At 36.7% G+C, this 13281-nt stretch overlaps 1 protein-coding gene across 1 annotated transcript in view; it reads left to right on the plus strand.

The window, feature by feature from the left end:
* Nucleotides 1–13281, plus strand: part of LOC147728380 (N-heparan sulfate sulfotransferase 4) — a 1294254-nt gene that overhangs the window by 617829 nt on the left and 663144 nt on the right. Inside the window, exon 6 of the mRNA XM_086963276.1 lies at nt 2428–2556. Within this exon, the coding sequence (XP_086819402.1) occupies nt 2428–2556 (129 nt within the window). The remainder of the gene's footprint in view (nt 1–2427; nt 2557–13281) is intronic.

Consider the following 13281-nt stretch of genomic DNA (forward strand, 5'->3'; position numbering starts at 1 on the left):
TTACGAGAAATGGTAACTCTGAAGCAGTGCCAAAAGCTTGGGAGGCGCAACAGGGAGAAATGTCTTTATTTCTCCTCGTATTTCCTTTTTCTATGTGTGCTGCAATGCAGCACACATAGAAAGAGGAAAAGCCTCTTGTGATTATTTTTGTACAGAAAGGTTTCCCTTCCTGTACAAAAATAATCTTCCCAGCAACGCATGCACCCTTGCACCATTGTGCAAGGGTGCCTGCGCTGGCGCAGGCATCCCATTGTGCGCCGGCGTAGGGGAATAGGACAGGAATGCGCCGTATCTTATAGATACGGCGCATTTCTGTCCTTTTCTTTTGCCGTAGGGAAGCGCAGCAGGAAGGCCTGCTGCGCTTCCCTACGGCAAAAAGTCATAAATGAGGCCCCAGGTATTTGTGTACTCTAATAATATCTTGAGAAAATCTTTTACTTGCACTATTTTGACCTGTGTCCAAATGTGAACTGTATGTTATTGAAATAGTCGCTATATTGCACTTGAAAGTTTTTTTCCCTTAATTCTGGGACTTTTTAACTACGTTTTTAGCTGGTTGCCCGAAATATTTGAGGGAAAATGCTTGATACGTGAGGCTATTACAGTTCCTTTGGTACAAACCTTACATCTGCACGTACAGGTATACCTTTAGGTGGAAATATTTCAGATTAGAGCTATTCATTTGAAATTATCATAGAATACTCACACCTCAAGATGTCATGTTTGTGGCTCATTTACAGCCTCATTCCCAAACGCTTTATGCATCTAAATTCTACTTAGGTGTGCTAAGAAATATCTAGGGCATCATTTTATATTTACAGTTCCAATAAATATTTAGGATTGCAAATGGAGCACCCGACTTTGGAAAATCGAGTAGTAGAGAGGATTTTTCAAAATATGTAGTTCTGATTAGTGGTTTTCAGAGAAAGGAGAATGTCTTTGGTAAAAGGGAGCAGCAAACAAAATGCACAAATCACCCAACATGGTTTGATGTGCGTGTTTGAAAACAGTTTCAATTACCCTTCCTAAGCAAAGTGCATATCAGAATCTGCTCCAAAAAAATGTGTAACAAGGTGTTTTTCCAGGTCGGAAAATTAAGCACCAAAATTAATGGAGCGATAGGACATTGACTCCCTTATTATAACAACTTAACTGAAAACGTACACATGTGTATTATCTGCAACATAGGTTTCTTCCTAGAAGACTGAGAATAAAGGAAGAGTTTGCAACTGGTCTGCATCTGTTGGTATTGTTGGCAATATTTTGCATAAAAGAACTGTTCACCATGTGTACAAGGAATGGGACAAAACCATCTGCATTTTCTTAAATCAGGTAGAAAGGGTATACATACCAAGTTGAATTTGTTGAACAGCTTTCACATATGCACAAAATTCTACCTGCAAGGAGAAAGTGTAATGTATTTGCTTGCATTCAGATAGGTAATACAGTAGAATATAGTTTGGTTTGGAATTTGCATCAGCCTCAATTATATTTTTGCCAATCAACCTAGTGTTCTATACGAATATATCTTTAAACTTGGTGCATACCATTCACTTGTCAAGTCAATGTTTTATTGAGTTCTAATGTGGTTAACGCCACATGCAATTGGCAGTTTTTTCCTCAATACCTTTGATCCAGTTTTCTGATCTCAACTGTAAACAGTATTTTCTGTCTGACCTAAGAAGAACAATCGCTCCTGTGATAATATCTAATTTAATATGTAGCCAGTCAGTTTATGTACTAGCTTTCGCTACACACTTTCATGTGGAACTAATATTTTGACTCCTAGGTATTAATGATTCCTGGTCTAGATGGAGGCTACGGTGCTGGAGTGTGTTCAACAACTTCAACAACTTTACAATGTATTAGACAAGTCTCAATTGGACATATTCACATAAGTGAGTGGCTCATATTAGTAAACTATTGACCGATGCATTATGGGCAACACTCGAGGATGGCATGTTACTCCCTTACTGTGTAATATTTCTTCATGATGGAATTCCAGTGGCAGCAGAGATATTTCAAATTCTTTGATGTAACATATATCATTCATGAAATTCATAATCTGAAGACTATCAGCACAAGAAAGATAACTATTGCATATAAAAAATACTGTTACAGATAATTTTTAAGGTTAAGAGCTTTTTACTACTAATTTCTAAATCAGTACATAAATACAGTTTCAGACGCATAACAATTAACTGTTTGAAATTCTACAAATTAGAACATCTTTCAAACAATATAAAAGTACATAAAACTGGTCATACCTAGTGCAGTAGTAGCCATTATGCTTTTCATGGAACAGTTTTAATGCACCCAAAGATCAGAAACCTTGCTTAGCCAGTGGATTAGCAAACATGTTTTTAGGTTTTTAAAACAAATGAAGTAGAGCAAAATATCAACATGGATGTTTTCTTTTATATTCAGGTCCTGCCACGGCAAACTTGTGGTCTGTTCACCCATACGATTTTCTACAAGGAGTATCCTGGAGGCCCTCAAGAACTAGACAAAAGTATACAAGGAGGGGAACTTTTTCTCACTATCCTTTTGAACCCAGTAGGTACTTCATTTATAAATGCTCATTTGAAAATATATTTGCACATGTCAATGTGTCTTTATAAGTTCAATTTATGTAGATGCCAAGTGATATGCTTAAAAATTTCTTTAAAATGGGTCTCTGTATTATGTTGTCTTTTATAATCAGTATTTCATTCAACGTTATGCAGTTTTTTATAAGCTACGAGAAAATGTATCTACATTTTGTAGAGCCCAAGGCCAAAACAAATGTCTAACCTTCTGCAGTACATATTAGAAATACCTTATTTTAGAATGATTTTGGGTCATGCACAGGTACACTATGTATACATGATAAAAAAAACATAACTGTAGGAGTATAATATTCAGTTGTATAAATCTGTCATAGCATCTTAAGAAATGCAATTGATCCTTTGTGAGGGAACAGAACTCTGTAGAAGCTCGATATAATCCAATATTGAAATATCTGTCGTAATAGAGGCAATCCTTGTAGCTTTCTTTGTCAAGTTTTCTACAGCAAAAAACATGTATAAATGTTTGTTTTTGGATGGACGTATCAGAGTTTATTGAGATTAATGTTCCTTTTTTTACTGAACTGAAATACATAGCAGGTGGATCTTCCAAATATTTATTTAAGTAAAATAAGTAAACTGTCACCGTCAGGTAGCTGTTTTGCAAAAGAAAGTATTGCTACACTGCCTGTCCTTTCACCAATAGGTCATGCATATATAAATTAAGTTCTTCTTTACAATTTTCTTCATTTTATTTGCTGACAACTCTAATGGCACGCCCTTTATCAGTTTAGCCTAAAATATTCAAATAGTAATAGAACAACAAATTATAGATAAACCAGCAAATGTAGGCCACACGCCCTGATTTAGATTTAAGTGGGAAATTAAAATCTTCATCTCTTCAATTGCTGGAGCAAATGGTACAATTGGAAAGAAATCAATTAGTTAAATATCTTTTATCAATGCGATGGTATTGTGGATGTGAATCCCACTAACAGATTGCTCTTCAGATTTAGCCTTTCCATCAGAAATCAGAGGACTATCTATAACATAATGACTATACTGTTTTGATGAAAAATAATTTTCTGATTGAAGGTCTTCTCTGATGTCATAACTGCACTTTGAGCAATTTCAATTCGTTTTTCAAAAACCATGATTAAGACATATTAGGTTGGTAATAAGTTAAGAAGTATCACTTTCCCTTCATACATTGCCTCCAATATATCACCTGAGAACTACATCCCACTCCTTACATAGGCCTTGTTTACTAAGATAGTCTATTACTAGACCTCTAATATTATTCAAAATGTATTTTAGTGAATTTAGGTTTCATCAACTAACTCTGGATGTCAGGATTATTAACAAACGTTTAATTGCATTAGTTTAAAAATGATATATTATTTATAGGCTTTATCTTTGAGAAATATTAATCACATACACACTAAAAAACAAAAGTACAAATATTTAGGGTCAAGGTATTTTTTTTTAATGTATAAGATTATTTATTACAAAACAGTACATTAAAAGGATGGGAACTGAGGGGTAATCCCAAATCTTGGAAATATGGTGCAATTACAGTTACAAATAAATAATTATGAATAAAAGGTTGATATTATACGTAGGCTAGGGGAAAGCCCGATGTAGTGAGGACTACTTTAGTGGTAAAAAATGTACAAAATATATCTGATTTGGTAAGAGGCAATATATTGAAGTTGGTATTGTGGTAGGGGACCATGTAATGCTGGGCTGGTGGGTGATACTGTAACATTGTTTGCAAGATATCTTACTGCAGTTTTTAAGATAAATGTAAGGCACTCCATGGTACATGGCGAATTTTCTAGAGAATAAAATATGACTGTTTATTTTTTTAGTTATTTAAATTATAACTGTGAATTTGTTTTTAGTTATTCAAAAAAATGCAGTATGAGCACAATATCAACATGGGATTTTGCACATTCTCCATATTCATCACCCATTTAGAAAGTTCCAAAAAAGATATTTATTTGTGCCATTTTATTTATTTATCTAGACAGTTTTCTTTAAAAATCTTATCTTATAATTCCAAAAACCTTCATTAGAAAATAGATATGTTAAAATACTAATTCATTGCCAAAACTAAACAGAAATAGAAATGTTTAGGTGTTTTAAAAGTGCCATTGCAGCAAATGTACAAACAACTAATACTATTAATATATCAATTTTAAAAGATTGCACAACCACATGGCTTATTATAAACACAGACCTTCTCCCTCAAAAGCATTTAAGACCTGCTAGTGACTGGCTTCTTTGATTCAGAGACAGCACAGCTCAATTTAACATGTCAAATCTAGGTCAGCAGCGGCTCATTCGTTAAGGCTGAGGAGCGCCGCCCCACTGCTTTTTTGCAGTGCAAAAAAGAGAAAAGAATATGATAATAACACGTTGTTATTATAATTTTATTCTTTGATTCAGAGACAGCACAGCTCAATTTAACATGTCAAATCTAGGTCAGCAGCGGCTCATTCGTTAAGGCTGAGGAGCGCCGCCCCACTGCTTTTTTGCAGTGCAAAAAAGAAAAAAGAATATGATAATAACACGTTGTTATTATAATTTTATTCTTCTGTGTTGAAGCTTTTGGGGGGGGGGGGGGCCCGGCTTGGCTGTCGAGACAGCCAGCTGGGGGAGAAGGAAATATGTGCACTTAAGTGCACATGACAGTTTGGTCAGCCATCTTGGGCCTGGCCAAACAGTCATGCACTCTCAGCATGTTCTCCGCAGGGCTGTAATGCACTGCCAGGGTGAAGAACATAAACAGGCTCACTGTCCCCATTTGAGCGCTGAACCCTGGCACTCAAACTAATCACAAAACTGCTGTCATGCTGGTGACAGCAGAGTCATGATTGGCTTCGGGGAGCCTGTGTGCTTCATCCAGTACCAACCGCCACTGATCTAGGATTAATAATTTCTTGGAGTAGAGGGCTTATCCCTTCCTCCAAAGATCTCCACCACAGGGTGGAGACTGAATCTTGTGTAGATAAAAAACGAAGATTCTGCAGGATGTGTAACCTAATTCAATGTGTACTGCTAGGATCAATGAATTAAGGAAATAAAAAATACATGTTTTGAACAGGATCCCTCCACTTAGAATTCATTTTGGAACCTAAAGCTAGCAGTTTGACTTGAGATATCAACTTACCCCATTTAATAGAAGAATAGTTTAAAGACACCATAAAGTTTATCAAAACAGTGTAGACCATATACAGTGCCTAACGTTTTAATAACAACATAAGGCAGGTGCCTATCCCAACTTAGGTTAGATGAAAAAAACACCTAATATTAAGGGTCCACTAGATCTAGGATTTCGTTTGGAAGCCATCAAGTACATTTATTCATTTGCAATTGGACTTAAGTACAGCTAATTATTTGCTGGAGACCTAATGATGCATACTTCATTATCACAAGGCCAACCATATACAATAAACAGGGTTTGTGCTTTGCTACAACGTTTTGTCGGCAATAGCCAATTGTCGGTCAACAACTCAGGTAAATCTGCAAAGTTCAATCCAAAGAGTGCAGGGGCCAGTACATATCACTGCTTTAATCCTTTATTAAATGGAAACCAGACTGTACGTCTTCCACTTAAATCATATTCCACCTGTGCCCAATTACCAACATGAAGCCTCTGTATTATTTCTAAAATGCCAAGAGGAGTTTCCCAATGCTGGAGTTTGCTCCAGAGTATTTCTCTGTCTGCCAGGCCAAGAACTGACTGAAATCCACAAAAAAGCAGCACATAAATTATTATTCTGTTACATCAATGGACCTCTGGGCAATTGCACATAGGTAATAAACATTTGGCAAACAATGTATGATAAAATGCTATTATAGTCATAAACTTAGAGATTTTCAAAACAAGATTTTTCATAGACGCCTACTTGTGTGTATTCTTTATTAGAACTCATCATGACATGTGTTGCTGTTGATTCACAGAACACCACAAGCTACACTGGAGCAATTTTTTAAAGTTTATTGGAGATGACTGAGAAAGGACAGACTTTGACCCGTGTTGGTCGAAATGCATCTTTCCTCACACCAGTTGATGAAAATGACAATGTCAAGCTGATATTTGTGGACCAAATGCTATTTTTATTACAAGTGAAAAGCTGATACTGAAAGAAAAACGTAACTTTTTAGAGTATTCTCCTAAAATAAAAGATGTATTTAGAGAAAAGTGTACATTTTCAGAAAATGTAAATCTGGTATTTGGGGGTACAACTACTACATCAAAAGGTATTTAAAACTGGCATTTGAGAGGTAATTCATGCTGATGTATTATTGCTAATGCTATTTATATGGCAAAGATGGTTTCTTCTCCCACGACTGTTACTTCATGGCTTATGTTCAAGGAATTCATCGTCTATAATGGTATAGTTTTTGGTATATTATCGCAAGTGCTGAATGATACATATCTCATGTAAATAGCTGTGGTAAACAGGTATATCTTGAAAAGCCCTTTGGAGCAGCCAACCGAGAAAACCCAGTTTTCAAAAAGTACAACATTGGTTTTACTTCGGTTGTTTGACCTAGACAATGAGATGAGATTCTCATTAAAAGTGTATACCAGTGCCTAAATACCAAACCAATGCACTGAATTAGATATAAAGATTTCAATGTCCAAACATAAAAGTGGAATAAGAAAAACATTGTAAAAATGAAAAATACAGATAACTGGTTGAAACGTGAATTGAAAATCGGTGTGATCATTGACAAACAATGAGAAAAGGTGTTACATTAAACCTCAATAGTTTGACAAAAAATGTTGAAAAATATACATAGACATTGTGATTGTCTGTTAGAGCAAAGCCCTATGTACTTCTTTCACCAGTTCTTGGGTGCATGTAATTGGATACAGGTATTGGTGAAGGATTCTAACTTCCTAGATATAAAGAACATGGGCATAAAAACCTCCAGCTAGACTAACTCAGAGGCTCTGTCAATAATGGGCTCCATGTGGGCAGCTACCTCTAACAAAAGACCTTGGTTAGATATGGACATCCAAGTCCAAAGCCCTGTGTAGAACAAAGGCATTTGCCATGGCTGTGTTTTGAAGAAGGCTTCCAGCTTAAAAATATAGGACCTCATGTATGAAAAGTGATGCATCGCTGTGAGAAAACAGCGATGCATCACTTTTCATTGTGCACCTCCTTGCGACACCAATGATGTGTCATATTACAGTATGACTCATCATGTCGCAAGGAATTACAGGTACTTCAGTATTTCTGACGGTATCTGTAGGCGCAAAATGATGCATTGCTGGAGTGTGTCACAAAAGTGAAGCAACTCCAGCAATGAGGCATTTCACATGGGCAAGTCCCAAGTTAAATGTACCTGCGTCCGTCTTATGCCTGCCATTAGGCAGGTGTAAGATATTGACGCATTTGAGTCCTAGACGTGGTGCAGTGAAATCTTATAGATCCTTTCTTGCGTCAGAACGCCCCCCCTGCATAGATTATACCTGGTGCGGGTATAATGTGGCGCAGGGGTTTACAAAGTGAGGCATTTACCTAGATGCGTCACTTTGTAAATATGGTGCAACAAGGCTAATTTTCACGCCACTCGTGTGTCACAAAAGTGATGCAAGGGCTCATAAATAAGCCCTATAGTTGTAGGTTCCGATTTAAAAGTTGTCCTTTTGCCATATTACTAAGAAATATTCTGGACAATTCTAAAGTGACACTGCCTACTTTGGAAAAAAAGCTAATAGGTAATAGGGTGGTTAGTTCTAAGAAATCAAGCCAAAGTTGTCATCCATTCTATGGTTTTATCACTTTGATTGACACCACTGTGGGTCTCATTTAGTGCCATTGAAATCCACGCTATCACTTCCAGTACCCTTGTTTTTTCTGCACTTTCAGTTATCTATCTGAAAAGGAGCACAGGCTAGCAGCGTTCTCTGGGCTTTATCTAGGTACAACAAATTCCAGGAACTATGGGGCATATTATCAAGGGGGTTTATCTCCACTTTTTTGGCTTCAAAAGCCAAGAAAGCGGAGATAAAATTATCTCCCTATTACCTAGCTGTCGCTAACACCAGTTAGCGACAGCTAGTAGGAGATAGCGACCATCTTGGACCCCGCTTTGCATGTCAGTGATATTTATCACTAATGACATGCAAAGTGGGTGTGCCAAGATGTTAGCGACTGGAAACAGTCGCTAACATCGCTATCTCCTATTACCAACTTTTGGAGATATTCGCGCTAAGCGCGAATATCTCCAAAAGCTAACACCTGCCCCATATCAGTTCTTAGCCATGTTATCCAATGGTAGGTGGATAACATAGCTAAGAGCATTAGCTCGGTAATGCATGAATATCGCTGACTTTTCAGCGATATTCATGCATTTCGGACGATTTTTATCGCTTAGGAGATAAACCTTGATAATAGCAAGGTTCCTAAGAGATAAAAATCGCTGCAGCTCGGCGATAAAAATGTCGCAGCTAAACCAACATAGCGATAATTATCGCTAGTTGTTGGTAATATGCCCCCCTTCCCCTGCAGATCAAGCAGATTATCCAAAGAAGTTGCAGTCCCTAAAACACCTACTGCCAAATTCAGGAGTTGACTTGTCACAACTTTAGATAAATTCCTTTCCAGGGGGAAAGATGTTACCAGATTCAAATGTATTTCCTTCACAATCTGTATTTCTCATCTTCAAACCTTGAACCTTCAGAAAGTGTTTGTCCAGAGCTACCTAAGAGAAATAATACTACTGTGACATTGATAGGCGCAATCAAGCCTATCTTAGAACACTTGTCACAGTAAACGCTACTATTAGCTGTAATATAATGTAGGTGTATTGCCACAAATACTTCTGTGGAAATCTTTAAATGGCAAAGAGCCTCCCACCACTTAGAAAAGTCTATCACCCATAGGTATATCCTACTACAGAAACAAATGATCTCAACAGAAACACAAAAAATGTCTTCATGTCATTTTAGAAACAACATAGGCGCCACTTAACGTTTCTGCTGCCAGCAGGTCCGGGACAAATTCACCAGTGAACTAAAAAGGAATAAGGCTAGAAAGACATGTTAAATTTAAGTTTTAGATTATTTGAAGTGTTGGTACAACTTCCAGTATTTGAGCCAATTTTTTGTGAAATTGAAAGCAAAGAAAATGCAGCATATTTCTACTAATCATTCCAAACTTTTCTTAATAGGCAACCTTCTAATATCCTTAAGAAGTGTCATCTGTACATGATCCAGCATGACTGTATGGAACTATTTCTGGATTCTCTAGATTGTTAATCATTTTTAACTTTCCTCACACCTCCACATGGGACTTTGATACATTTTTTAAAGCAATGGACAGTTGGTATGCTTTAAGTGCCTACTGAATGTGATTCCAAAACGTCAATACATCTTCTGTGCTTTTGTTCCATTTCAGAAGATATTTTCAATTTGCAGCTGGGGCCCTTTAAATACATGTATTGGACCCTCAAGCCATCCACCTCTGAAACATAACTTTCAGAAAGAGCAAGTAAATAGTACAGTCCATTATAGACTGAGAGTATAACTCTAATGATGTAAAACCTTTCGATAAAATCATAGTAACTAATACAACTGTTGCTCCTGTGTTCATGCTCTTAAAATTGAAATTCTCCTTGCAATTCATGTTCTTATATTGTCTGTTCTCCTACTGAACTGATACACCCCATTCAGCTGTAGCACGGAGAAACTTTGCAGAATCACACTGCCATCTTTTCAGGATATACTGAAGAGAAGCATACAACCATTACATATATGGGTTCTATAAAGCTAAAGACAAAAAAGAAATTGGCATATAAAACTTACATTACATCAGATAATGTCATTCTATATAAATTCAACTGTGCATTTAGAAGCTGTTACATGGAATGTTTTACATCTATAAGTTGCATATCAAGTATAAAGGCCTTATTTTCCACATTGTCTTCACATTAGAACAACTTGACAAAACAATAATTTTAAACATTTCAACATTTTATAAAATATATATCATTTTGAAATAGACCAAGAGAAAAGTCACAGCCTACTCACGTGTGTTACACCTACACAGTGTTTTTATTCTGAGAGCTCTTTTCCATCTAAACAGTGTGAATATTTTGTAGTGATGGTTCTACCTTTTTTGTATCCACTCAGGTAATATATTGATGTTACAGGTACATGTATAGGTTGTTGGGAACTCCAAGTACTGTAGCAAAGTACTGAAAGAATAAGGGAATTCAGAAATGCCAAAGTAATATAATATTTAAATTTGCACAAATAGAACATTAAGATGTCATGATGTCATAGTCCAAATGGAGGCCAGTAGTATGGGGGTTGCAAGAGTTAATGATTCTCAATTCACAATGCACACATTTGAAACGCTGTATTTCATAAAGAGGGATAAACTGATTAAAATATGGCCCACTGGAGAAAAAGATACTCCCTGTAGACACCATTGATTGTGACAATCTTCAGTCCTCATTTTCATATTTTCCAAAGGTCAATTTTTGTACTGCTTGAGGTAGGCAATATTTTTCAGATGCAGTTAAAATGCCCTTTAACTTGGACAGCTGCATTTTCTCAAACCAAAAATATAATATACATTTCAATTTTCAGTAATATCAGTACATACTTGTAAGATATCTGTGTGCCTTTGAGCTATTTTCTTAAGAATGAACATTAATCTAACACAGCACTGACTACAGGATTTGCATTCCTATGACATATGACAGTGTACTCTGGCTTAGGCCTACAATTGATCTTCAATAAAAACATTTTCATGGGATTTCAGCCTAGATGCTTACTTCATGCGGCATGCTCATCCCACAACAATCTTAATCAATTGTGTTAAGATTGGTAGTTCTTATTCTCATTGAAAATGTTATTTTCTTAATCTCAAGTCATCTGAAAGACAATCATAAAGACTGGATATAGAAATATTAATGTCTAGTCTCAGGTACTTCTTTCAAGTCCATATCACAATAATCCACTTTGACAGCTTACTATACTTCTCAAATACCAAAATGCAAATTTGACTGCATAAATGCATTAATAGCTGGGCTGTTACAGACAGATTATATTAAGCAAGTTATCATCATTTGTCGCCCCATTGGGTTTAGACATGTAAAATAGAAACATCGGCAAAGAGAAATACAAGTTCCGAAGTACAAGTAGAATCTACCCTACAAAGCCTAAATACATTTTGTTAAGTTTGAGATTACTTTGTTCTCATTGGAACAGTTATTCCTTACTGTCAAGTATGACTGACCGTCACAAATACTGGTTCCAGAAATACCATAGCCCATCTTTGGGTTTTACTATACTTCTGTTTCCTCTTCCTTGTGAGCCTCTTTCTAAAGCCAATACTTAAAGGGAAATGTGAGAGGATGTATGGCGTCTGATGATTTGTTTCATTTCAATCCCCGTTTTGCAGTATACAAACTGGCACAATATATAGGAGACAGAGTGTAAGAAATCTGGTTTGAAGGACAGACAGGGTTGTTGGTCCCAATTACAACAACTAGGGTAGTTCACCCCTGGCGTCTAGAGGGCCCTGTACTACATACCCTAAATTGTCAACCAAGCAACCCTTTTTAGTGCTTGACTGTCATAGTAGGGAAGCAGAGCAGTCTATGGGGCCAATTTAGAGTTTGGCAGAGAGCGTGCTCCATTGCAAAGGCGATGTAGAATCCTTTCTGCCTGCCTGATTTACAGACGGGCAGACTTTCAGTATGTAGGTAAGGGAGACTACCCTATCTCTACCACCTACAAACCTTCCTATGGCCTGACATTTAGAATGACAAGACACAATGCCAGTTTTTTACTTTTACAAACCACCACAAAAAAACTCTCATGGCCATTGTGAGGGGGGGGTCTTTGCTTTTTCATTTTATTTAATTTTCAAAAACAAATCCCGCTTTGGGATTTTGCTTTTGAAAATAAAAAACTAAAAACAAAGTGTGCAGTGAGGTGCCATCATGTTGACGGAGCCACATGACACACTTTCAGTGCATTTACAGGAACTGCTGTGACGGTTAGGCTGGCAAACATCTCTAAATTTGAGTAAAGTACTACTCCAGGGCGATAATGCTAACATCGTCCACCAAACTCTAAATTGGCTGCCAAGTCTTAATCAGGGGAGGTGCTATGGGACATAGATTCTGAACTCAACAACTAAGAATTCACTGTCCAGCTAATTTGAAAGGAAGAGTATGTATTATACACAGTACTAAATGATATGTGGGAATTAGCAAATATATATAAAATTGCAGGAGGAAATAGCTGTGGTAACAATCTCTAAGGGACCTCAGAAACCACAGCGGTGTGCAATAAAGAAAGGTCAAACATATCTGGTAATTCCTTATGTTTACTCTAGCCCCCCTGTGCTGAAGCCACCTTTAAAAGTCTGCACACCAGCAAACCAAAGCCCTAAGAAACACAACACCCCTTATAAGCCTAACACAAACAATGGGTTTACTACTCAAAAGTCAGGCCTACTGACTTTGTTATGGTGTCATCCTAACAATAAATGGTAAAATATAAGCACAAATACAATACAACTCAATACTAAAAAACGTTCAAGATGGTGCTACCTTCTTTTGACATAAGTATGTGCAGGTATTTCCTATCAAAAAATACACCTGTTTTAATATTCAAACCTTGCTGTAGTAGAATCTTTCTTTTTAAAAAAAAGTCTTCTTATTAACATACAGCGGCGTCAGATATACAATA

This window comes from Lissotriton vulgaris, chromosome 3_1 (genome assembly GCF_964263255.1).
Source record: "Lissotriton vulgaris chromosome 3_1, aLisVul1.2, whole genome shotgun sequence".
Taxonomy (NCBI): Eukaryota; Metazoa; Chordata; class Amphibia; order Caudata; family Salamandridae; genus Lissotriton; species Lissotriton vulgaris.